At 40.8% G+C, this 27313-nt stretch overlaps 1 protein-coding gene across 1 annotated transcript; it reads right to left on the bottom strand.

The window, feature by feature from the left end:
* Positions 1-4363: 4363 nt before the first annotated feature.
* Positions 4364-7514, bottom strand: LOC131103089 (serine/threonine-protein kinase pim-1-like). The gene is made up of 7 exons (XM_058049020.2): positions 7191-7514; positions 7012-7106; positions 6887-6931; positions 5540-5764; positions 5242-5419; positions 4990-5163; positions 4364-4921 (listed from the first exon to the last, which is right to left on the bottom strand). Exons 4-7 carry the CDS (start codon positions 5717-5719, stop codon positions 4830-4832), a joined length of 624 nt encoding a protein of 207 aa, XP_057905003.2. The 5' UTR covers positions 5720-5764; positions 6887-6931; positions 7012-7106; positions 7191-7514; the 3' UTR covers positions 4364-4829.
* Positions 7515-27313: the final 19799 nt, after the last annotated feature.

Here is a 27313-nt window from a genome sequence, read left to right as displayed (position 1 = left end):
TGTCAGTATTTTTTAGCATCAGTCCCTCGCCTAAAGTTACCATCAGCATCAGTCAACGTCACTGCGGCAATTTTTTGTTCTTTATTTTTTCCCTATTTCCATCTCCTTCACTTTCATCAGCAGGCCTGTCACTCATGTATGTGTTCAATAATTCACAACTATATTTTTTTCTTTCTTCGTCAGATGGAAAGAAACCACCGCCTGGCTGGCTCCCGGACCTGGCTGTGAAATTGCAGTGCCAGGTGGGCATTAACCTGACTGGGTATGTACATATTAATGTGTTCATTATCTGCGGCGTGATGTGCCGCACACGCCGATGCTGACGCGCTAGTGACATTCCGGTGACAAGAGGACACAAACTGAACTGAACACACAGCAATGTAAATCCCACTCTCCCTCATTCTCATACACCCACATTCACTTTCACTTTCTTTTCTTTTTCTAACTGCCACGACAGAAGGTGCAGGACAGCAACATATCTCAAAAACATCTCGCAGCGACTCAACAGAAGGTGTAGGACAGCGACATCGCTCATAAGCAACTCTCAGCAAAAGTCAAGTCAAACTTACTGCAACTTGTTGATGCACTTTCAGTTACTGATTAGTGAGTCATGGTTTACTGAAAATAGATTCAGGCAGTGAAGTGTTTGGGTTTTGGTTTCAGGGAAGTCCCGACTGTGAAAATCCAGCATGTGTTGTGTGGGTGAAATGCATTGGATAGCTGTATGGCTGGATGGTTTTGGTTCTCATTTGTCCCTTCAGGGGTCGCCACAGCAAATCAATCTCCTCCATCCAACCCCGTCTCTCTCACATCCATAAACCTCCTCTTTGGTCTTCCTCTACGCCTCCTACCTGGCAGCTCTAAACGCAGCATCCTTCTACCAATATATTCACTATCTCTCCTCTGGACATGTCCCAACCATCTCAGTCTGGCCTCTCTGACTTTATCTCCAAGGCCTCTAACATGTAATGTCCCTCTGATGTACTCCTTCCTGATCCTATCCATCCTGGTCACTCCCATGGCTTTAGTAGTGAAAGTGAACCCCCATATTCTTCTTCTTTCTCTCTCGGCTTTTCCCTTCAGGGTTCGCCACAGCAAATCAAGCGCCTCCATTCTGCATCTGTCTCTCTCACACCAACTACCCTCATGTCCTCCTTCACTACATCCATAAACCTCCTCTTTGGTCTTCCTCTACGCCTCCTACCTGGCAGCTCTAAACGCAGCATCCTTCTACCAATATATTCACTATCTCTCCTCTGGACATGTCCCAACCATCTCAGTCTGGCCTCTCTAAGTGCCTTCAATATGTAATGTCCCTCTGATGTACTCGTTCCTGATCCTATCCATCCTAGTCACTCCCAATGAGAACCTCAGCATCCTCATCTCTGCTACATCCAGCTGTCTTTTCCTCTGTGGCACTGTCTCTATAGATCGGTGCAGCCTCGGCAGTAATGCGGTCGCTGTACCGGACTGTCGTGGTGAAAAGAGAGCTGAGCCGGAAGGCAAAGCTCTCAATTTATCGGTCGATCTATGTTTCCACCCTCACCTATGGTCAGAAGCTTTGGGTCATGACCAAAAGAATGAGATTGCGGACAGGTGGATTAAATGAGTTTCCTCCGTAGGGTAGCTGGACTCACCCTAAGAGATAGGGTGAGGAGCTCAGTCGTCCGGGAGGGGTAAGGGGTAGACCTAGGACACGCTGGAGGGATTATGTCTCATAGCTGGCCTGGGAACGCCTTGGTGTCCTCTCGGTGGCGCTGGGGGAGGTGGCCGGGGACCGGCTGCCCCCGCGACCCGGACCCGGATAAGCGTAGGAAAATGGATGGATGGATGGCTGGATGGCACTGTCTCTAGACCAAACAACATGGCTGGTCTCACCACAGTTTTGTATACCTTTCCTTTCATTTCATTGAAACTCTTCTATCACACGTCACGCCTGACACTTTTCTCCACCCGTTCAATCCTGCTTGTCCATGCTTCTTCACTTCCTTTTCACAATCTCCATTGTTCTGAACTGTTGACCTTAATCACTTAAAATTATCCACCCTCTGTATCTCTTCTCCCTGTAACCTCGCTCTTCCACTTGGGTCCCTCTCATTCACACACATATACTTTTTAAACATTTAGAGCCATAACAATAATCTCTGTGTAGCTTAGTTAATATGTAGGTCACATTATATAAATGGGCACTGTTGGCGGTTTTTGGAGGTTTTTTCATAAGGCTTCACAGATGGAAAAGTTTTTATATCTTTAGAACACACCAAAAAAGTGCAGTTTTCCTTTAAATATTTTTTCCAAAAGTGGGTCTTGTCAAGTAGAGGTTGTCTACCATTCTGGTTCATCTATTCAGTTCAATACAAAATCTAGAAAAAATAAAAATGACCTAATTTGAGAGAAATCGTTGATACAGTTTGTCTTCAGGTTTTATAGAGTAAGAATATCTCTGCCCATGTCAGACTAGCTAGACACTGACTCATTATACTCCTTCCCCATCATTTGATAACGTCTGCACAGCAAGCTCTTCCCTAGATGAACATCATTTCTTAATGGCTGACTCATTGCTCAATCTATCCCACTTCCTCCCGCTGGGTTTAGGGAAGCGTTAGTGCAGCTCGCTCTCCGGGGTTGTAAGTCATAAAAGGATACAAACCATAAACGGCCTTTTTTAGAGGTTATATTCTCACACACCTGTCAACCTTTTCCCTCAGGAAACTCCTTGAGTTTGGCATTTTCCCCCATTGGTAATGGTAATGGTAATGGTTTAATTTCATTTGAACATGCATCAGATTACAATTGAATGCATCACATAATCAGTTCACAGTTCCACATGTCCAAAAGGAGTAGGAAGAAGCAAAGCTTATTAAATCCTACCCCTTTATCTGGTACTTTTACAATCAGTAACTGTTACATTTGTTCACTTCCTGCTTTCCTAATATAGTTTAAGTTTTTCGTTTTTTTTTTTGTCACGTACCAAAGTACGAGGTGATATGAGCATCCAATGACATAATGGGTACCATAGTAAGTGTCAATATAGTGATATGTATAGCACATCATGACTGGTTCAAGACTCTTCATCCTTGTATTTAGCAAACATCAACTGCTTGTATTGTTTCTTGAATTGGCTCATCGTTGTGCATTGTTTGAGGGTCTTACTCAATCCATTCCATAGTTTGATTCCACATACTGAAATGCTATGGCTTTTTAACGTAGTCCTAGCATATAAGTGTTTCAAATGTAGTTCTTCCCTGAGATCATATTTCTCCTCTCTTGTAGAGAAGTATTGGATGACATTTTTAGCTAATTGGTTATTTTTAGCCTTATGCATTATTTTAGCTGTTTGAAGATGAACTATATCAGCAAGTTTAAGTATTTGTGATTTTAGAAATAAGGAGTTAGTATGTTCTCTGTAGGCGGCATTATGAATTATCCTTACTGACCTTTTTTGCAGTACATTTAGCGAGTGAAGATTGCTTTTATAGTTATTAGCCCATATTTCCACACAATAAGTAAGATATGGTAGAACCAGAGAGCAATAAAGAGTGTGGAGTGATTTCTGTTTGAGAAAAAAATTTGCTTTGTTCAATATTGAAATATTTCTGACCACCTTATGTTGTATATTTGTAATATGAGGTTTCCAGCTCATATTTTCATCTATTGTGATCCCCAGAAATTTATTTTCATTCTCCCTTTCAATGTCTAAACCATCTATGATTACACCATCTACCAAACATGATTTTAGTTTTACTTGGGTTCAAGGACAATCTATTATCTTCAAACCATCAAACCAAAAGTGTCCTGTAAAGCTGTTGGGTTGCACATGGAAAATGTGCATGGAAAACACTTTTTTTTGGAAAATGTACCTTATTTTCAAATGCAGATGTTGACAGGTACGTGCTCTCAGGAAAGGGCATTTGAGCGCAATGGTGGAGGTCATCCCCTACTTTGTCAGAAAGTGCTATACTTGACTTCCTCCTCATTATTCAGAATTCCGAAACTGTGAATGTTCTGCATGAAATATGTATACTGTGCAGTATTGGTATGAAATATTAAACATGCATATAATGAATAGGCTGTATGTCATGTCAAAATAATGTGGCGAAGTGAGTGATAACGTAGTTTGGCTACACCGCTGGCTCTTCGCTCTTACTTTGATTAGATTTGTCTGAAAGCACAAAAACACACGCAATAATCAAAGACAGCCAAAAAAAATTTTTTTGAAAAAAGGGAATGATCTATTTAAACATATGAAACACCATTTACAATGTACAACTACACAATTATGCTTGAAACCAAGTTTCCAGTTAAAGGCAAAATAAGGTGCAAGAGGTAATCTTAATCAACAACTGGACCTGTGGTGGCGTTATACAAATAAGGCACCATGCAGCATTTCCTACAGTTGGCAGCGAATACACCATCATAATGTCTACTGGCATTACAGGTTCATTTATAATCATAGCAATGTCATTAGTCATGGTGCTTTTGGTAACATACAAAAGTGAATATGCATGAGAGAGTGTGATACAGTCCTCAAATATAGTACATACAAATACCTGGAAATTACTATTAGATTATGCAGAAAATGCATTTTGTGAAAGCTTCAAATTGATGATGGCTGGTCCTGAATCATACCAGACAGCAATACTGGGATATATTAACTTCATATTAACTCTGTGACTTGTTGAGCTGGTCCCTAATCACTAAATGTGATGCACCGAACTTTCATTCTAATGTATTCTTTGAAGTATTTCCCATATGGGTGCATCATACAAAGCAACTGTCATTACCAGTGACATTGTTGACATGCATTGAGGAAAGGGTTTTGTGCAGTATCATATGAGCCAAGGGTGCTCCTGCATCTGCTCCAAGGTCGCACGCTTCTCTGGATCCAAATTTAAGCACTTCCACAAGAAATCTTCACATTCTAAACCAAAAGAAATTAAGTTCAGGTGAAATTGTTTACTGGAAGAAGAACTGCATAGCATATCTTACCTTCAGATAGAACCCGAGTCAATCGTAGCATCTGGGAGAGGAACATGATGGTGTCAAACCGTTTTGTTCCAGCCATCAACTCAAAGAGAAGCGCACCCAGATGCCACACAGTAGTTGGACCGGCGCTATATGTCCGTCTTAGAACATACTCAGGAGGAGCATAACATAAGGTTCCTATACATGGAGACATGGTATTGGGAATTTTAATCAACAGAGAGGTCAATAGATGATTTTTCAAAAATGGAATCCTACCATTGTAGTCCTGGTAAGGACCATTGGATGCAAAGCAGCTACAACCAAAGTCAATGATTCGCACTCGCGGGACGCCAGAGGTGGCCTCCAGCAAAATGTTTTCTTGTTTTAAATCTCGATGGAAAACATTCACAGCGTGCATATTAATGGCTGCATCCACCAGCTGCTTCATGATGTTCTGAGAAGAAGATACACAGACATGCAGTGTACTAGAGTACATACAGAGTACTAGTACTACCATTACCCAACAAAATGGTTCCATAGTGGAAGGTAATTTGTACCGCACGTGTGTTCATACCTTGGCCTCATTCTCCTGCAGGGTGCCGAGCCGACATCGAGTAACATACGTGAACAGGTCCACAGATGGTACTGGCCTCTCCATGACCAATACAATCTCATGTTCCATATCGTATTTGTTCAACAATGACACAACTGCAGACTGTCCGTTGGAGTTCTTTTTAATCGATGCTTGTATCATGAGTAATGCCTCGACAGGGATGTCCTTCTTCAATCCATTGATTTTCTACGAGATGCACAATATCCATACAACACTTTTAGCCAACAATGGAAAAATCGCTCTCTATTGTTCTCTGATTTTACTATATCTGACTTATAGTGGGGTGATATGGGAAAATAACTATAGAAACACACTTCACTCACTAACTGTGCTGCTAAAAAGGTCAATTAGGATAATACATAATGCCAATTATATAAAACATACAAAATCTTAATTCCTAAAATCCCAATTACTTAAATTCAAACAATAACCTACCCAAAAACACAATACAATTCGTCTCATAGGGACATATTAACCTTTCATTCATTTTCTACCACTTATCCTCACAAGGTTCGCGGGAGTGCTGGAGCCTATCCCAGCTGTTTTGGGGAAAGAGGCGGGGTACACCCTGGACTGGTCGCCAGCCAATCACAGGGCACATATAGACAAACAACCATTCACACTCACATTCATACCTATGGACAATTTGGAGTCACCAATTAACCTAGCATGTTTTTGGAATGTGGGAGGAAACCGGAGTACCCGGAGAAAACCCACGCATGCACGGGGAGAACATTCAAACTCCACACAGAGATGGCCGAGGGTGGGATTGATGCAAGGCTCATATGATGCACAATATATGAAACATACATTTTTCCTATTTTTTTTCCATATAGGGTGGTTAGCACGTCCACCTCACAGACATGAGATTCTCCATTATAGCATACGTATGTTTGTGGAGTTTGCATGTTTTTTTTCTCCCCATTCTCAAAAACACATGCCAGGTTACATATGCAAAATAAAAACCTAGCATGTTTTTGGAATGTGGGAGGAAACCGGAGTACCCGGAGAAAACCCACACATACACGGGGAGAACATGCAAACTCCACACAGAGATGGCCGAGGGTGGAATTGAACTCGGGTCTCCTAGCTGTGAGGCCTGAGCACTGACCACTTGGTCAATTGTCCATAGGTATGAATGTGAGTGTGAATGGTTGTTTGTCTATATGTGCCCTGTGATTGGCTGGCGACCAGTCCAGGATAGGCTCCAGCAAATGAATGAATTAATGAATAAGTTACAGTATGTATTCCAATGTTACTTGTAACAAAATGAAAAGTATTACCAAAGCCAACAACATGAGGACTCACCAATGGGACACTTTTTACCTCTTTGGGTATGTACTTGATTGCAACCTATGAGATATAAATGAGATTTATAGATATTCGGTTAGCACATTAAGCAATTGTTTTGTTTTGTATGATATAGTGCTTACTGGGAAATAATCCGTCTTCCTGTAACCAGCATAAACGGATCCAAAGCCTCCTTCACCGAGCTTATCGAGCTGCTGATATTTCTGGGCAAACAAGTCTGCACAGACACAATGACATTTTAATAGCAAGCTTATCCTCGGCTAAGGGCTGTGTAGTTATGATACTCTTGCTTTTGTTGTACCTCGACTGGTTGCGGCTTGATGGGAGGTTGATTGGCCTTTGAACCAGGGTGGGATGTCACCTCTCGTCTCTCTCAACGTGTCCGTCTTCTTCCCCCCAAAAAACAACACAGATAACTCAGTGGGTATTCCCTTCTGGTCCCTTGAGAGGGGCTCTAGTGTTGCTGGCACAGTTTTCACACACCTCTCTGTCTGATTGTCCACAAGGGTATCTGTTATTTTGGTGTCTCCTTCCTCAGACACCTTAATAGATTGAGTCCTTTGTTTCTTTAAGATTGTCTCTGGTTTTGTGTCGGACTTCCTCTTGATCCCTTTAGTTAAAGAACTTTTCACAAGTCCCTCAGTTCGTTCACAATGCTGCTTCTTTTGAATAGGTCCTGGTTTTGGGTAGGACTTTCTATTTGTTTTCATAGAGCCCCCAGAATGTTTCGCTCCTGGTTTCTGTGTGACGGTCGCTGATTTTGGGTTGGACTCTCTATTTGTCTTCGTAGAGCCCCCAGAATGTTTCTCTCCTGGTTTCTGTTTGAGGGTCACTGGTTTTGTGATGGACTTGCTCCTGGTGCCTTCAGAAGGCGCTGATTTCATAGACTCCTTATTGTGTTTACCCCTCAGTCGCTTTGTGGGAGTCTCTGGTTTTGTGGTGGACGTTCTCCTCCTCCGTGTAGTTCTAACAGCATTCATTGACACTTCAGTTGTTTCTTCTTTCTGATTCTTTGTGAGTATCTTTGTCTTTTTGACCGTCAAGCACCCATCTGATGGTTTACTCTGGTGCTGATTGTGCTTCGTTGTACTAGACTCTGAGGCGTTTTTTGATCCCTCAAACAGTTTTCCAGTGGACTTACTCCTGGTCCACTTCCTCAACACACCTTTACCTCTGTCCCTGTCCCTGAACGTGACAATATGTGGTTTTGTTCCCATCTGTCTTGCACCCTTAGTCGGCGCTGCCTTCACGGACATATGAAGTTTGTGCGTCTTAGTGAAGGTCTTTGCATCAGCCTTCCATTTAGTCTCTCCAACCTGTCCACAATCAATTGCTGCATCTTGGCGATCACTGGTACTTGGTGGTGTGCCATTACTGCTAAGTGTCCCCACACCGCAATCTTCCACCCAGGGGGTTATTTCTCTGTTTTCTACAAGTGAGAGAAACAACTTTTACATGAGATACTGGAAGATAAACAATGCTTAAGACTTTTAGCACAACTTTTAGTGATTGTTATTCAGCTCAATGTCCTTCAGTTAAGTCCCTGCAATGGGACATTTGTCTAGATTTAGAAGATGATCTACTACAACAGTGGTTCTCAACTGGTTTGACTGCGGGACCTAACAATACTGACCCAAATTGCGGATTTTTTTAAATTATTCATTCATTTTCTACCACTTATTCTCACGAGGGTCCCAGCTGTTTTGCGGCAAAAGATGGGGTACACCCTGGACTGGTCGCCAGCCAATCACAGGGCACATATAGACAAACAACCATTCACACTCACATTCATACCTATGGACAATTTGGAGTCGCCAATTAACCTAGCATGTTTTTGGAATGTGGGAGGAAACCGGAGTACCCGGAGAAAACCCACGCATGCACGGGGAGAACATGCAAACTCCACACAGAGATGGCCGAGGGTGGAATTGAACTCAAGTCCCCTAGCTGTGTGGCCAGCGTGCTAATCACTCGTCCACCTTGCGAGTCAACTACTAATATAAACAAAAAGTACAATCCAACATAAACAAATGGAAACATTTTTCTGATTAACTCAGCAGGTACGTTTGATAATAACAGGAGGTCAATTTCTTCTGTGCCTGGGTAAATAGATGAAATTGGGCATGAAAGTGTACCTGCGAGTCTTCATCGTGGACGGAATTCCCAATGTGACACAATGTGTGCTGGAGCGGTGAGACACTTGCCTCTTTATAGCGCCCCTCCAGCGGATATAAAGGCAATCTAGTTATGTTATGTTCACACTTGATGTTTTTCCAACATGTCACACACCTTGTGGATGTGAGATGCCTTCAGGGACATCGGGTCATTGCACACTTTTTTTGGGGAGGCACGACTGGCAACCTACTGAAAACTGCTCTGCGACCCACCAGTTGAGAATCACTGTGCTAGAAGATGTGTTGTTAAAACTGATATCATCCACTACATTTATTTGAAAGAAATATAACATATATAATATTTTTATCTGAGATTAACATCCCAGCGTCTATTTCTTCATCGCATGTCCCGTCCAGTGGCTCATAGTGAGACATCAAGTGAAATCATAAGGAAAATGCCACATAAATGGTAACAATAGTCACAATAGTCCATCATAAAGGGAAGAAAGTTCAAGAAACAACGAAAAACTATGCAAATTAACTAACTTTATATATTTGTTAGGAGCTTAATTTGTGCAGAGCATCAATGCAACAGTCCAAAATAGGAAATGGAAACTGCATAAAGCGTTCCCTCACAACAACAAAAAAACTTATGTAAACCTGGTTTATATGACAACTAAAAATGCAGTAACAAAGCAACTGAAGACTTTAAAATGATTCAACACTTTATCAACTCATCTTAGATAAGAAATGGAGGCAAAACATTTGTAAAATATTGCTGGGAGTAACTTAAAAATATAAGTTAACATTGAGGCAAACCATGAAGTAAAGACAATTAATTCAACTACAGATGCCGAATTATAGTTGATGGCAACATATTTGGTAAGAACACAGAAACCAATTCCAATAAACAAAGATGGCGCGGTACTTACCCATGCAGGAATAAAACCGATTAGATCATTTGTGTACATATGGAAACTAAATAATTCCAAATAAATGATAAAGTAAATTGTCATTAGCGGGAGAAGATGATTAAGTTTCTCCGACGTGAAGATCTTTATGGGATGTAACGCACCTGAATAGCTGTCAGAGGATGAAAGCATGTCATCATCCATGTTGTTTCATCATGTGTGTATCTCGAGGATCGTATCCAGCCACGATAATCACATGTATTTCCAAAACATGGTATAACATCAAATGCGTCAAATTGCTGTCGGATTTGAATAGACTCGCGGGTTCCATTCCTTGACAGAGACACTATAACATCAATGTCAACACAAGTTGAAGGTGATGTCATCAAAGCCCAAGAAAGTTGTGTTTTAATTGCCCAAGCTTAAAACCGCTGATGACAACATAAAGAATGATGACGTATTTTAAAATCCTGCAAAAATAGTGGCGGTTATTACTTTTATTTTACATTGCGTGGAATGATAATCATTATTTATTAGCTTTCTATCTTGCTGTAGCTTATCAGAGTCCGAACCTTTTTCAGCAAGGCCACAAGCAGGGGCCACTTTGATATCCTCGAGTTTTTCCCCTCCAATTTAATTTGAATGTATATACTGTATAAACAGTCCACATTTGAGCTTTGTGTAATGAGTGCCAAAACAAATAGTTATTAGTGTGAATACTGGGAACAATCCTCTCAGCCTTTTTTGTTGATTTTATTTTAATGTTCACAATATGGCACGGGCTAATTAAAACAAAGCTACAGGCCACAAATGGCCCCCGGACTGACTTAGATTGATCCGTGCTTCGATTTCATTTGTTTTACTTTTAATATCAGGTCGTCCAACTTAATTGCAGAAGCTGGCGTCAAAGATAATAACTATTTTTTTTGTAATTTCTTTACCAGATTTTTTAATGCAATTATTCCACCCCTGGTGTTATTTTTCTCATCCGAACATTTAAGTCAGCACCATCCATACTTTAGTGGCTATCATGACTCCCAAAACAACCTTGTTTACCGAGTGATCACATGTTGGCTACCACAGTGACATGAGGGCAGGATAACCTTTTGTAGCCTTGTCCGCCCTGTAACCACTGGCTATTGCGTAACTTTAAGGCTGTCTGAGTTCACTCACAACACAAGCAGTGTGACACAATGAGACAGACATACAAAAAAAAAAAAAAATCACTGCAACCTTGTGAATATGCATTCAGATCCAGGGTCTACCTTTTATGTATTTTCCATGATGACTATATAGGCTCTTGGTTCAGAAGTGTTGATATGAAATATGTAAGTAACGGCCCAGTCAGCAGAATATACAGTACAGATTGCTGGAGTTAGCACTTTTGCTGTTATTTCTCCCGAGCGAAATGAGACAAGATCGATGTACAGTACTCGTAGTGCAATAGGGAACTCATATTGACGCTTACCCAAGTTGACCCGCGGGTCACCAGGTGATACAGTTATCGATCATGCCCTGTACGCTAGTAATGGATACAGTAAACGTGATTGGAAAGAAAATGACTTTTTCTTCATACAGTGTATGTTACAGCTAAAAGAAATGCAAATTCCCTCTAAGTCAAGTGCATGACTTCAGCAGCTTGCGAAAAATAAAGCATCTTTTTGCAAACCGCAAAGGCAACTTTAGTTTTGTTGGGAAATGGATAGATTGTTACTACAGTATGAGTGGAAAAACACCACAATATAAGCTCCAGAAAATCACTTTTTAGGGGGAATACTGTATTATATTCTCTGATGGGAGGCTCAATGTGCCTTTTTTTAAGAGAAATAAAGACTTTATTGACAAAAGACACAGCAAAACATTCACACCATCACTGAGTGGAACCATGGGCATGATTGGGAGGTATTCTGTGAAGAGAGTTTAGTGGGTTAGTGAGCTATGTTTGGTGGGAAGCCACTAGATGTGCTTTATTTTGAAAATCCCTGCTCTAACTCAAAATTTGGCCATGGTATGAATGATAATTGTGGCCTTCGCAGCATATGCCGGTGATGTCATAGCATTCATCAAAGCTCTGATGGCATCCATGTAATGCTTATTGCCACTAGCCATGGTCATGTGAAGAAATTAGGGCACCCTCATTCGTATTTTTTGGACAAATACAAAAACAAATTTAAACATGAAGGTGAGCTTAACTTGAAATTTCTCACACAACTTAAAGTGCAGCTCTACAAAACACCAACTATAGCTTAAAGGGGGGTTTTGGGGGTGTGGTAATTTATTTCCCTTTTCTGTGCATTATAACGTAGGAATAAGCATATCCCAATGACAGCATTGTAAGCTAAGTCAAATTAACTTGTTCTCTTGTGTTATAATGCACAGAAAAGGGAAATAAATATGTGCAGTTCCCCTTTAAGATGTTGAGATGCATCACCCCAAATTTGAGCAAGATTGATTGAAAAAACATGTCCGCCATCAAGCAAAATATATTCACGGGGCACTTGGTGGTACTTGGCAACAAATTGGCTAAATTAACTAAAATACAAATTAAAAGGTATTCAGAACATACATAAACATTGTATGTATCACAGGGGTAGCTGGAGCCTATCCCAGCTGTCTTCAGGGGAGAGGCGGGGTACACCCTGGACTGTTCACCAGCCAATCACAGGGCACATATAGACAAACAACCATTCACACTCACATTCATACCTATGGACAATTTGGAGTCACCAATTAACCTAGCATGTTTTTGGAATGTGGGAGGAAACCGGAGTACCCGGAGAAAACCCACGCATGCACAGTCATGCAAACATGCAAACTCCACACGGAAGATGTCTGAGGGTGGAATTGAACTCTGGTCTCCTAGCTGTGAGGCCTGCGTGCTAACCACTGGACCGCTGTGCAGCCCACAGGTTTTCTATGCTCTGTGAAAATATTTCATAAATAAGAAATCCTACTTTGGTTATTACGGTCAAGTCTGAAGTCAGTCAACCACAAATTAAACACGAGGGATTACTGACATAAAGGATTGATATGATGTTCTGTGATGTTTTATAAAGCATTATAGTAGCACTATATAGTAGCATTTTTGCACAATTTCTGAAGGAATTGGGATTCTCCTCAGTCACATGTGTTGACCATCCACCAGGCAAGGATTTCCACCCCCTTCTACCTTCTCCGTGCAGCCTTCATCAGAGGCGGCAAGCAGCTCTGCCATCAATAAGCAATTATTCTAGTTCAATTAAACATGACTCTCTTGCTCGTACAATCAATAGTGATCATTTTGTCTAATCACAGGAAATGTTTCATCAGGGGCCAGCGGGGGCGTCGCCTCTATAATTAAACCTTCGCTCGCCTAGTCGTGAGGGTAACAAAAAAAATAAAAAAAAACCTTCCACTCCTTAACCTCATCCGTTCTTGGCATCATCCAGATACAGCAGCTGTCTAATTATGGACGCACAGGATGAAAAGTCATGGCCAAAGACAACACACCCTACAAGCACGCACACACTGACGCTGGAATGAGGGGAGAAATGTCTGCCTCTTGTTGCGCTGTTGTTTTTGTGCGTCTTCCATCCGTGCCATTGTTTCGTGTGTTTGGAAGCACAGCCGATGACCCGTGTGTCAACAAGTGTGTGTGTGTGTGGTAACAGGATGTGGCCCGTGGGGGCGACATAGCAGCTGTGCCAAAAAGTATTGTGTAACACTGGAGTCTGCACACAAGCTACAAGGAGCTAGCGAGGGTCATTGGTGAAATTACAACTCGGACGTGTGCGGCAAGTTAAATGCGCAACATCATCGGAACTACTATGTCTGCCTCATGACCTCTAAATATGTCATGCTAACCTAACAATGAAGACACCGGGTTTGGGTTATCGCAACCCAGCAACAGTGTTGACGAGTTATTACTGAAGAGCTTGTCCATAATACAGTGGAACCTCGGTTAGCGTCATTAATCCGGCCCAGCCCTGTCACCAAAATGGATGCTAACCAAATCAATTTTCCCATAAGAAATACTGTAAATCCAATTAATTTTTCCAAAAAGCCAAAAATGTTAGCAAAATACATGTTTTTATAGTTTTTTCATTTATTTTTACTTGCATAAAACAATTCCAAATTTTCTACTGCTTATCCTCACAAGGGTCGCGGGGGTGCTGGAGCCTATCACAGCTGTCCTGGGGCGAGAGAGGGGGTACACCCTGGACTGGTCGCCAGCCAATCACAGGGCACATATAGACAAACAACCATTCACACTCACATTCATACCTATGGACAATTTGGAGTCACCAATTAACCTAGCATGTTTTTGGAATGTGGGAGGAAAACCGGAGTACCCGGAGAAGACCCACGCATGCACGGGGAGAACATGCAAACTCCACACAGAGATGGCCGAGGGTGGAATTGAACCCTGGTCTCCTAGCTGTGAGGTCTGCGCACTAACCACTTCCACCGTGCAGCTTATACAAACATACATAACATTATACAAACACATATAACACAAACATAACATTAAGGGGGCTTTTAACTTTACTGTTCCCAAAGAATGTGGGAATGTGGACCATGATCAACACCACCTTCCTGTTTTGCCATGAGTTATTTCTTGGATTCTCGTCTCTATTTCTTACCTCAATAACCCAAAATGGAGCCAATGAAAGTCAAAATTGTTATAAATAAGGTAAGAAACTCTATTGAATTATGACTTCCCGTTCCTGCTTCAATGTAGCGGCAAGCTAATAGGTTGCTAACAAGGATGTTTTGTCATTAAATATATGTACATGAAGACACAGTTGGACTTACAAAGTGTATTAATAACACAACAAGACGTGCACCGTATTGTACGCTAACCGGACAATGTACACAAACCGAGGCAAAATTATAACATACATTTTTGATGTTAACCGAAAAACATGCTAACCGAGGGACAATTTTAGGATTTTTGATTAGCCTAAATAATTCTGCCTGAAATAATTGAGTTTAACTTGATGTAAAACATTTTTTATCGGCCCTCTGTACAATTAAAAGATACAATTAAACATTACAACTAAGAAAAACAACAAGAAAAATGGCAAAAAGCAGTACTTTTACAAGACTAAAGTAGAACTCTTAGAATAAAGTCATAACATTAATAGAAAAAATATTATTACATTATGCCAAAAATATTTTAAAAGCATAAAATTTATATATAATAATAAATAATAATAATTTCCAAAATAATTATAGCAACATAAAAATAAAGTTGCAGTATTTGGCCTATCCCAGCTGTCTTCAGGCGAGAGGCGAGGTACACCCTGGACTGGTGATTCATACCTATGAAGGGTGGATGTGGGAGGAAACCGGAGTACCTGGAGCACAGGGAGAACATTCCCAAGCAGAGAATCGAACCCAATCTCCTGACCGTGTGGCCACTCGAACACCGTATGGCCTACAATTACAAAAATGGGCTGTTTCTGTGTAAATATACTGTATAACCAGTTAGTATCTACATGGGTTGGTTTACCAAATTAAAACTCCCAGCAAAATGACACCCCTGGTACTTTTGTAAAGTACCAAGATTTTAGCTTGTGTGCTAATATTGTAGAAATAAAATCACTTGTATTGAACCCTATTAGATTAGTCTTAGATCAGCTAATACAGTTATGTCTGAAGACATTTGTATATTGTATATTATAAAAGCAACATATTCATTCATTCATTTTCTACCGCTTTTTTGCTGGGTTGCTGGAGCCTAGCCCAGCTGTCTTAGGGCGAGAGGCGGGGTACACCCTGGACAGGTCGCCAGCCAATCACAGTGCACATATAGACAAACAACCATTCACACTCACATTCATACCTATGGACAATTTGGAGTCGCCAATTAACCTAGCATGTTTTTGGAATGTGGGTGGAAACCGGAGTACCCGGAGAAAACTCACGCATACACGGGGAGAACGTGCAAACTCCACACAGAAGGTGGAATTGAACCCTAGTCTCCTAGCTGTGAGGTCTGTGCACTAACCACTTGTCCACTGTGCAGCCAAAGCAACATATTGAAAGTGCTAATCATATCTCAAGGTCTTATTAAAATATTCCTAACAAGTTTCCTCCACCTTGACCTTTCTGACTTTTAATTTGATCATGACCACAGTCAGGGAGTAGGCGTCTCTAATCCAATAATTACCTCCATGCCGTATTTTAACATTGATCTGATTACCCGGCTATTGGGAACAATTCATCATTGGAGAGAGACCGGGATTGATCTAATGTTATATTGCAAAGCAATAAGATGCTTTAGCTACTCATTGCTCAGTCAAAAAACACCAGATGCAGGATCAGAGATGAGATCACTGACAAAAACCAATGATGTCACGGCATTGCCGGAAGATCAAAGCATACAATTTGCACTGCATCTGCTGTTTGCCATGATAAGATACGATTCCTCATTAGTCCTAGTATTCCCTTCTTAGGCATTCACACCTAAAAAAGACAACCCAGACTTGTTTTTTAGGAGGTAATATCCAACTAACGCAATATTGGAAGTGACACCTCACCAACTTATTTATCAGTATTTGTGTGAATTACTTTCAGGGGCATGAGCGGTGATCTAACTTTCAGCCTGACTGCAGGGAATATGCTCCGTGTAGCCTCCCCAGGCATCTAGAGAAGCTAATATGACAGCATATTACTGTACGAGTGCTGCAGCCCTAGTTTACCGATGACCTTGGGTAAGGCAATGGGAGATTGTTTTTCTGCTACAGTGTGTGTGCGGTCACAGCTCATTGTTGCTGCCGTATATTTCAACAAAGTGGTATAGTTCAAGCTTTCCGCGCCACTGAATTTCATCTTCAGTAATTGTTATTGTCATGTTAGTAATCCATATAGATGGTACACGGCCGGTTGTGATGCTGTAAATGTGGTGTACCTCTTAGATTGTGTGTGCATTCGCGGCCCACAGATCGTTTTTTTTTTTTTTTTACTGGCCCCCACTGGTCCAGAATTGAACACAGCTCGCATTAGAACGTTAAATGGCACAGATCCCACCATCAAAGTCCACATTTTCTGCATCTGAATTGAACAGCTGGGGAACTTTGCCATCAAACATGCTGGGTTCCCTCTCATCATTGTCGGATTCAGTCTCGTTTTTAGGCGGCCAAAGCTCGGACAACCAATTAAAGCAGAGGCCTTAGCCCAAGCATCCACAATTCATTCACATGTGGTGGCGTAGCTCACCCGACGCTGCCTCCGTGTTCGCCGTCTTTAATCCATCGCTCTTCGCTTTGTTTACATGTCCAGCTCTGAATTAATTTGCTTCATGTAAAGCGTACGTACTGTACGTATTATGTACTGTTCTCTGATTGGTTTCTCATTGCCGATGTACATACTGTATATATTACATCACGTTCTGTGATTGGTTTATTGCTGCCAGAGGGAAATGGTCTGACCGTCAATCAAACAGAGTGCTTACCAAAGTAGCATAATATAATTTTTACAAATTTTGGAACTTGTCGTTTTTTGAGAAAATGAAATGCTTGTCCGACGCCTTTGTCCGACAACCTCAAGCACCCAAAATGTTTTCCAGGTCACATAGTGCAAAGTCACCAGTTGAGAAGTCAGGAAGAGGATATAAATTATACGAAGACATCAAAAGGTTCCCTGAGTAGTACTGCAAGGAGACTGTGTTTTTGATGACTTTCTACTATATCCGCCCCTCAGTGGACTAAGTTTGGACACCCCTGACTTAAAATCTACCAACAGTAGAGTTTTTGGTAAGTTCTATCCAATATGTTCACAAGTGTCATTAAAAGTGAGTGGCCAACTGGAGGCTAATAACAGTAAAGTGGTCGGTGCGGGGGAGGAACAAGATCTCTGTTGGAGTTCTTATTTGTTTTATATTCATTATTTGTATTCTTGTCCCTTGTTGCAGGATTCCAGGTTTGTTTGCTGAGTTTATTCCCAAGCTTCGGGCAAAGTTCATGGATGTGTTTATGCAGCATGTGTATTAAGCTGGTAAATCTTTTGTCATATACTTGTAATTTGGTTTTTTTGTTGTTCCTGTACGGGAACTGGTCTTTCTCAACCATAAAGGCCTAAAGACTTTGTGGAATTTCTTAGCATTATTAACACTTAGAACCAGTATTTCACTCCTCACATTTCAGCGATCATTTCTATGACAGTACAGTGGAACCTTGGTTAGTGTACGCCCCGGTTGGCATGTTTTTTTGGCTAACATTAAAAAAGTACAGTGGAACCTTGGTTAGTGTACGCCCCGGTTGGCATGTTTTTTTTGGTTAACGTTAAAAAGTACAGTGGAACCTTGGTTAGCGTACGCTACGGTTGGCATGTTTTTTGGTTAACGTTAAAAAAGTACAGTGGAACCTTGGTTAGTGTACGCCCCGGTTGGCATGTTTTTTTGGTTAACATTAAAAAAGTACAGTGGAACCTTGGTTAGTGTATGCCCCGGTTGGCATGTTTTTTTGGCTAACATTAAAAAAGTACAGTGGAACCTTGGTTAGTGTACGCCCCGGTTAGCATGTTTTTTTGGGTTAACGTTAAAAATGTACAGTGGAACCTTGGTTAGTGTACTCCCCGGTTGGCATGTTTTTTTGGTTAACATTAAAAAGTACAGTGGAACCTTGGTTAGTGTACGCCCGGGTTGGCATATTTTTTTGGTTAACGTTAAAAAAAAGTTTTCTTCTGTTTGCTATATTTTCCAGTTAGCATACAATGTGACGCACATTTTGTCATGTTGTAAATACAGTGCATGTGACCGATTGTATTACTATTATTACAAAACGTCCTTATTAGCAGCCTATTAGCTTGCTATTACATTGAAACAGGAAATCCCGCACACTGCAGGTTCTGGATGCTGCAGCGTGGTCGGACCTGATCGGCGTTTTAAAGCTACTATTGGCCGATGTTGATACCGTCCTTTTGACACTGATATCGGCCGATACCGATCTGTGGCCGAGCACCCCTTTTATTTATACATGTGTGTGTGAATAAATAGGAAGATAAAGAAATGCATGAAGTGGATAACAATTTGCTATATTTAAGTATGCTGGAAAATACACTGAAAACAAGTACATTTTAAATTACGTGATGTCTTTGACCGCAACCCCTCATTGCGTCTGTGGTCTACAAGAGATTTTTTAATTTGTGTGATATCCTTTAGCTTGTTTGACATATTCAGTTCATTTTGAGCCGTGAATACATCCAAATATATTTCATTCTGTCCTGTCATAGTTCAGACATAGTTGCTAGTTGTGATGAATTATGCTTAATTAAATTAACAACTGTGATTAATCTGAATAAATTTGTTAATCATTTGACAGCCTTAGTTTATATAAAATTGTATACAGTTGTAAAACTGGGCTGCATGGTAGTCGAGTGGTTAGCACACAGGCGTCACAGCTCGGAAACCCGAGTTCAATTCCACCCTCAGCTATCTCTGTGTGGAGTTTGCATGTTCTCCCCGTGCATACGTGGGTTTTCTCCGGGTACTCCGGTTTCCTCCCACATTCCAAAAACATGCTAGGTTAATTGGCGACTCCAAATTGTCCATAGGTATGAATGTGAGTGTGAATGGTTGTCTATATGTGCCCTGTGATTAGCTGGCGACCAGTATAATAAAATAAAATTAATAAAATAAAATAAGGTACAAATGGCAAATACAGTAAAGAGCAAAAATATCAAAAATATGATAGCAAAGCAAGCAAAATATAATGCAAAATGTACCCCACCTGTCGCCCAAAGACAGCTGGGATAGGCTCCAGCACCCCCACGACCCTCGTGAGGATAAGCGCTAGAAAATGAATGAATGTTTGTAAAACTATAATTGTACAACTATTAAAAAAAAACAGATTTCTTATGGGAAAAATGCATTTGGTTAGTGTACGTTTCCGCCACACCTTCTGGAACACATTAATGACGCTACAGACGGTTCCACTGGACGATTCTATACAAAATAAACCTTGATATACATTAGAGAAGTCAGTGTACAGCTTGCATAACCATATGGATTTACTACCCAGTAAACAAGTGTCACTACTCAAGTGTAGTGGTGCTGGCATTGTGGTCTCAGGCTGCATGAACACTGGGGAGCAGCAGTTCATTGAGGGGAAACATGAACTCCAACATCTACTGTGACTCTCGGGCATCACATGTTGTTTTCTGCCACTTAGGCAGCCGGCAGGGCAGGGCAGGGGCGGGGGCTGGCTCACATCCCAGCATGCCGTTGGAGCAGGAATGAGAGCACCCAATTGTCAGACTGCGACACTCATGTACAGGTAATTAAGATCTTCACCTTCTATGAGTTGAAGTACGAGTGTGAAAGTCTCCAAACCAGCATCCAGCCCATGCTTCAACTTTCAAGGTCACACTCCCTACTTCCACCTAATTTCAAATCCCACAGCTCAATTTACCCCGTGAGTGTTTGAGATAAAGTGATCAACGCGGCAGGACCACTGCACTGTGCCGCACACCACTCTCATTATTCCCGCCATCGTGTCTCGCTGTGATTGGCAAAATGAAAAGACTAATACAGTTCATGTACCAGCTTTGTATTGAAATTCATATTACACATTAAAAAGACTATGGGCCATAGCGTTAATATAGTGGGGCTGATTCCAATTTTAAATCCTGTCAGCCAGTAATTGAAAGTGAAATATTGTAATTTAGTCAATTGTAGGTTTTAATTTGAAGTCGCAGCATGAACACAAGCTGATGAGGTGGCGCTATATACGCTCTTCTACCTTGTTTGTATTTCAAAACAAAAGTTGTCTCTTCCGGAGTCAAACTGTCACCATCAAAAGCAGGGGTGTCCAAAGTGTGGCCCGGGGGTCCATTTACGGCCCGCAGCACATTGCAGAAATAAAATTAAACCACAAAATAGATAAAAAAAAATCAAAATATAAAGGGAAGAAGCTGAAATGTTGATATTAAAAACACACAATAAACAAAGCTCTGTCTTATAGTTTTAAATTTTGAGCTTTATTTTTAACATTTACTCCAGGGGTCCCAAACACGCGGCCCGCGGGCCAAATGTGGCCCGCAGGACACTAGTTTGAGGCCCCCCGCCTTGATATTAAAGTTTAATGTTAGTGCGGCCCGCGCAAGTTTGATATGGATGCTGTATGGTATCATGTATCCAGAAAAAATTATTACGTTTGATTAATGTTCATGTTAAAGGTTAAATAACTGTTAATAGTTATCCTCCCTATCCGTGTGGAAGTGGTAAGTTTTTGGCTTTTTTAAGTTTAAAGGAAATAACTTGGAGGCTACCGTTTAGGTCGCTAGATCTCTAGTTTGCGAGTTAGCATGTGTCTCAAGACCCTGCAGTTGCGCAATATGTTGTAAATAAAAAAAGTATAAATGTGACTATAGTCGTGTTTTGTCATGTCTACAGGGCTCTAATAATGCTTTGTTCATTTGAATCTGAAAAAAATAATTTGTCTACCCACCAACTATATGTGGTTTCTTAAGTTTTTATTATTTGCTGTTTTATTATTATTATTATATTTATTTATTTATTTATTACTGATCGGTTGAGTTTCTTTATTCTTGATTTGTTTATTTATTTTTCATATTTATTTTGTGCAGAAAAATAAAAATTAAGATATTTGAGAATAGTGGAATGTTTTATCAGAGCTTTTCTTGTAGAAAATCGGAACCAAAGCACTGAAAAAGTTTGTATATTTTTCTGTTTTTATTAAATGCAGGGTTTTTTTTTTGTTTTTTTTTTTGGAAAACCTGATGTGGCCCAGTCTCGCCCAGACCCTAGCTCCAGTGGCCCCCAAGTAAATTGAGTTTGAGACCCCTGATTTACCCTAAAATGTCAACTACAAATAAAATTACAGTACAATAACATTTTATTATGTTGACAAATGTCTAGGAGCCAGATCAGTCATCAAAAGACCCATTGGATGAATGACTCCCGGGCTATAGGTTCTAACATAAAAGGTGTATAAATAAAGGGGACCTATTATGCTCATTTTTCAACTTCTGTTGGAGTCGTGGACTCCTATAGAGCAGCTACACACAATAACCCGCACAGAAAACTATTTGGATTTAGCAGAATCTGCACCTATTCCAGTATATTTCATTGGCTACTTGGCGGATATTTCACATTTATGTTCACGTGTGAAATGCAGTTGACGGATGAATATATTTTTTTGTTGCTGGGAATCACCAACTCCAATAACTTCTGCCTGAGCTTGTTTCGTAAACAGAGGGAGGGCGTGGGAAGCCCAGCTTGAGGGAGGGGTTACAGCTACGTCCCTCTGTGACATCACAAAGGGGCAGTTTTACCACGCCTTTTGAAACCGAGCGTTTTGAGTCATCCCAAACTTCTTTCAGGGCTCACTTCCAAATGCACAAACCTCATTATCTGAAACTTTGGCATGAGAATATAATATTCTAACTACATTTTAGTGGTAAAATCATAATAGTTCCCCTGTAACACATAGTAATGGTTACTTCAGTCAATTACTCTAATGCATGAACAGAACCAAGATCTTAAACCGTATCTTTGTCCAGCAACAAAGTATTGGGACAGCTTTCTTCATCCTGTTGAGGCTGCTACTTCATTTGGAATAAATACAGAAAAAACATCAAATTAAAAGCACCGTCAAAGGTTCCACCGTATTTGTCTTTCTTTCGATGTGACCCACATCGAAATAAGTCTATTTCTAGCTCCCTATTAGTCAAGTGAATAAATGAATCATTGCGTAACACTCATTGACTTTCTCCTTTTCCGTCACAGACTTGTGCGACCCCGTCAGTCCTTCTGTCCTAGTGACGGGCCATTCGTCAAAATCTTTATTGCTCGGTTTCAAATCATTCCCCCATTATAACTTCTGTGTTTCTGACACACGCTGCCAATTGCCTCTCAGCTTGGAATTAGCTGACACTAAATCACGCGGCTCGTAAAACTGCCTAATGGGGCTTTGATGGGGTTGACTTTCTAAAATTGTGTGTAATTCAGCTCTAAAAATAACAGTTTTTTCCACAATTTCTCCCCACAATTATGTTGTTATTGTTTGTTGAGCCTTGAAATCCAGCCTTGAAAAATAGAAGATGTTTTATATTTGGGTTGATATAGTTTATTCTATTTTTATCTTAAATTAATTGTCAGAAAATTCCATGAATTATCTGTTTTTCCACATAGTAGATACCCTATCTTTACTTCAAGACATTATGGCGTTTGTCGTCATACTACAAACTATTTGAGACTGAATCAAAACGCCTCTGCTGGTGACAGCTGATACTTGCTTTAAAGGGGACCAATTATGCAAATTTTCGGCCTTTTGTATTGGGTTGTGGACTCCTATAGAGCAGCTACACAGAAGGCTTTCTAGAGCTTCCAGAATCTGCAACTATCCCAGCTGTATGTCCTTGGATTTCCAAAACATTCATTCATTCTCGACCGCTTATTCTCACGAGGGGGTGTGGAGCCTATCCCAGTTGTCTTTGGGCGGGAGACGGGGTACACCCTGGACTGGTCGCCAGCCAATCACAGGGCACATATAGACAAACAACCATTCACACTCACATTCATACCTATGGACAATTTGGAGTCGCCAATTAACCTAGCATGTTGTTGGAATGTGGGAGGAAACCGGAGTACCCGGACAAAACCTACGCATGCACGGAGACAAAATGCAAACTCTGCACAGTGATGCCCAAGGGTGGAATCAAACTTGGGTCTCCTAGCTGTGTGGCCTGCGTGCTAACCATTCGACTACTGTGCAGCCCATTTCTAAAACAATCTGTTTTTAATTTATTCCAACCACGGCCTGCTTCTGTTTGTACAGCTTGTATCTGAGCACGCCCATATGATGACATCCCCAGCTCACTGTGACATCACAGTGAGCCAGTGTTAGAAAAAAACTCTCTGAAACCGAGCGTTCAGAGTCATCCCAAATTTCTTTCAGAGCTCATTTGCAAACCTCATTTTGAAAATTTGGCATCATTTAACAAAATAATACAACATTCTAACAACATTTACCGGTCAGAAAAGTGGGAGGTCCCCTTTAGGATGTGATTAATCCACAATTAAAGATGTGTTTTGGTCCTGTTGCCTTATGAACCATCATAATTGCAAACCACTTTGATACTCAGTTCAAATAATAACTAAAGAAATTAAAATGGTTCAGGCCGAAATATGCAGTTACTGACAGACACAAAAATATTTCCCTGTGGATTCGAAAGGTAAAGTCAAACTTGAAAGTTGAGTGGAATTATTTTTCCACTTGTCTTAGCACAGTGGAACTTTAGATAGTTTATGGTCAAAGGTCATCAATTGTGAATGGAATACCTGTGGTTTTGAGAGACAGCTTTGGGTGCTTTAAAAGTAGAAATTGTATTATGGTACTTTGAAATAATGAGTTGCCATGGCAATTGTTCCACTTTGAGATTACAGAAGAATGAACCTCTCAGGAATAAGATGACGATGTGATCTCAAATGTCCCTGAAGCTGTACAATATGGACTTCAGCTACATTAAGAGTCACACAAAACCGTAACTACACATTGCACACATTATTGATACATTGTCTCATCAGCGGCGGTCTAGTGGTTACCGCGCAGACCTCACAGCTAGGAGACCAGGGTTCAATTCTGCCCTCTCTGTGTGGAGTTTGCATGTTCTCCCCGTGCATGCGTGGGTTTTCTCCGGGTACTCCGGTTTCCTCCCACATTCCAAAAACATGCTAGGTTAATTGGCGACTCCCAAATTGTCCATAGGTATGAATGTGAGTGTGAATGGTTGTTTTCCTATATATGCCCTGTGATTGGCTGGCCACCAGTCCAGGGTGTACCCCGCCTCTCCCCCGAAGACAGCTGGGATAGGCTCCAGCACCCCTGCGACCCTCGTGAGGAAAAAGCGGTAGAAAATGAATGAATGAATGAATGAATGTCTCATCAGCTGTTTACTGGGATTGAACATGGATGTCTCAATGTTAAGAGTGCAGCATAGTGGCGTGCACTATCGATTGGAACATATTATTGTTACTTTTTGAACTGTGACTCTTTGAAGTGAGACAAATTATATTATCCATGCTCTGGTATACAACAGATTTGAACGTTTGTAATATGAATCAGTCACCTTCAATAGAAGTTGTTTGTTAGCGTGATGATATTGTTTCATCTTTATGCACAAGTCTCAGTACGCTATCAAGCTTAACAAACACACACTCACAACAGAACGACACAATTGTTGTTCATTATATTACTTTGTGCACCTGAGCCCGTCGCAGCATTGTGATTTAGTGCCAGTCATGATTGCTTTTCTTTGAAATCTCAGAGTAATCTACTTTAGCCAATTGCTGCAAGTGTTTTACCTTGTGTGGTTTTATTAAAGAGCGTGTTTTGCCTAAATACAACACAAATAGCCGCAGAGAACACTAATAATACACGAAAGATTAAAGTTACAGATGATAAATAACCTGATTAGGGAGACTTTGATCAAAATAACCAATTTTTGAAGGATAAATAGCCAATTAAATACAGATTTCCAAAAGCAACTCTTTATTATGGGACTAATGCAAATCGGTAATAGGCTGGTGTCATGAATTGTAGTGTTATTAATATATTTTTGGTATGATTGCAATCGTTTATCATACAGCATGACTATCTGCAACCTGTGAAAGGTATTCAGTGTCAGTGTGACAACAGCTTTTTTTTATTTTATTGAAATGCACAAACAGCAGCGCCAGCGTCAATGTGTCAGGTAGAGTCAGCAACAGGTCAAGTGCAATAAAGATACTTTGATGCTCTGCAAAATGGATCCGAGTGCCAAGATGCAGGATTGTACAGTCATCGCTTGCAACATTCTTCGCTTTATCATGGTGTTTCAAATTCTATTAATAAATTATTGCTCTTATTACTAAAATATGCATGTTAAAGGGGACCTATTATAGTCATTTTTTGACCCTTTGTATTGAGTTGTGGACTCCTATAGAGCAGCTACACACAATAAACCGCACAGAAAACATTCTAGATCTTCCAGAATCTGCACCTATTCCGGCTTTATTTCCTTGGATTTGTGCTACCCGCCAAAATGGTCTGTTTTAATTTATTCCACCCCACGTCCACTCCGCTGTGATTGATCACACTCCCAAACTACTTCCTGACTACTGTAAACAACACTTTCTAATAAATGAATAAAGTCTTGAGAGGGCTAATTGAAAAGTGTTTAGGAGCTCATGAGCTACTGGCTAGAGACCCCTGACTTACTGTGTGTGAACTCAAAGGGTAGGCACCGCTGGTGCTCCTCCAACCTCGGCTGCTCGAGGAGGAGCACTCATTGTCGGACACACTTTGTGAGAGATACCACTGAAGCTCAGAGGCCAGGCATGAGGGTTCCACGTTTTCTAACTGCAGGTAATCTTGGCACAACATCGGTAGTGGAAATGTGGTCATTACATGTTTTTTGTGGGACTACCGTGTTGCAGACAGTGAGCACCTCCGTGGGTGCTGAGAATGTCTGACATTAATGCACCTTTCCTTCGGGAGATTCTGCCAGAGATTCCGGCACCAGCAACAGTTGACAAAAACAGTCCCATGTGAAATGTCGTTGACAGATGAAAATATTTTTTCTTGCTGGGACTCACCAACTCCAATGACTTCTGCCTGTTCTCGTAAACAGAGAAGCAGAGCTTGTGGGAACTCGGCAGACTGCGTATCACGCCTACAGAAACACCCATAAGGAAGCCTTTCCCCTCTGTGACATCACAAAAGAACAGTTTTGCCACGCCCTCTAAAACTGAAAGTTTTGAGCAATTCCAAACTTCTTTTACGGCTTACTTACCAAATGTGTAAACCTCATTATCTGACACTTTGACATGGTTTAACACAAGAATACAACATTCTAACTACATTTATAGCATAATAAGTCTCCTTTTTGGCCTACATGAAGCATCTTCAAGCATAAAAATTACTAAATGTAATAAAATACAAATATAAGACTTTCAGAAAATGCATTGAGACACATTAATATGTAGTATTCCTCACTGGTCAGTGGGTGTCAGCCATATTACATTACCCACCAAGAAGTCCCAGAAGTAAAAACACGAAACAGCAACAAGGAACTCTGCCGATGCTACATTTGTGAGTCTATATTACAGTATGTCTTATTTTTATAATACCTTCTTTGGGTAATACCAGTGTAAAAGTGTCTATAGGGGTGTTATTTCATCTACAGAGGGCTCTAATGTTAAAAAACCTGTGAATAGGTTATCTATGCTCTAACTACGAAAATATCCAATTTATAAATAAGGAATTAAAACCAATTAACAGCGATAAATGAGGGATAAAAATCGATCCAAGCTCAAAACTTCTCCAAATAGACTCTAAAGGAGTCATTACCTCACCAATCATCACCCTCACCGAACGTCACTGTTGCAGATTAGCAATATGATACATTTCCTT

The sequence above is a fragment of the Doryrhamphus excisus genome, linkage group LG16 (assembly GCF_037039965.1).
Source record: "Doryrhamphus excisus strain RoL-2023G ecotype Guam linkage group LG16, RoL_Dexc_Guam_v1.1, whole genome shotgun sequence".
Lineage (NCBI taxonomy): Eukaryota > Metazoa > Chordata > Actinopteri > Syngnathiformes > Syngnathidae > Doryrhamphus > Doryrhamphus excisus.
This window is presented reverse-complemented; position numbering and strand designations above follow the sequence as displayed.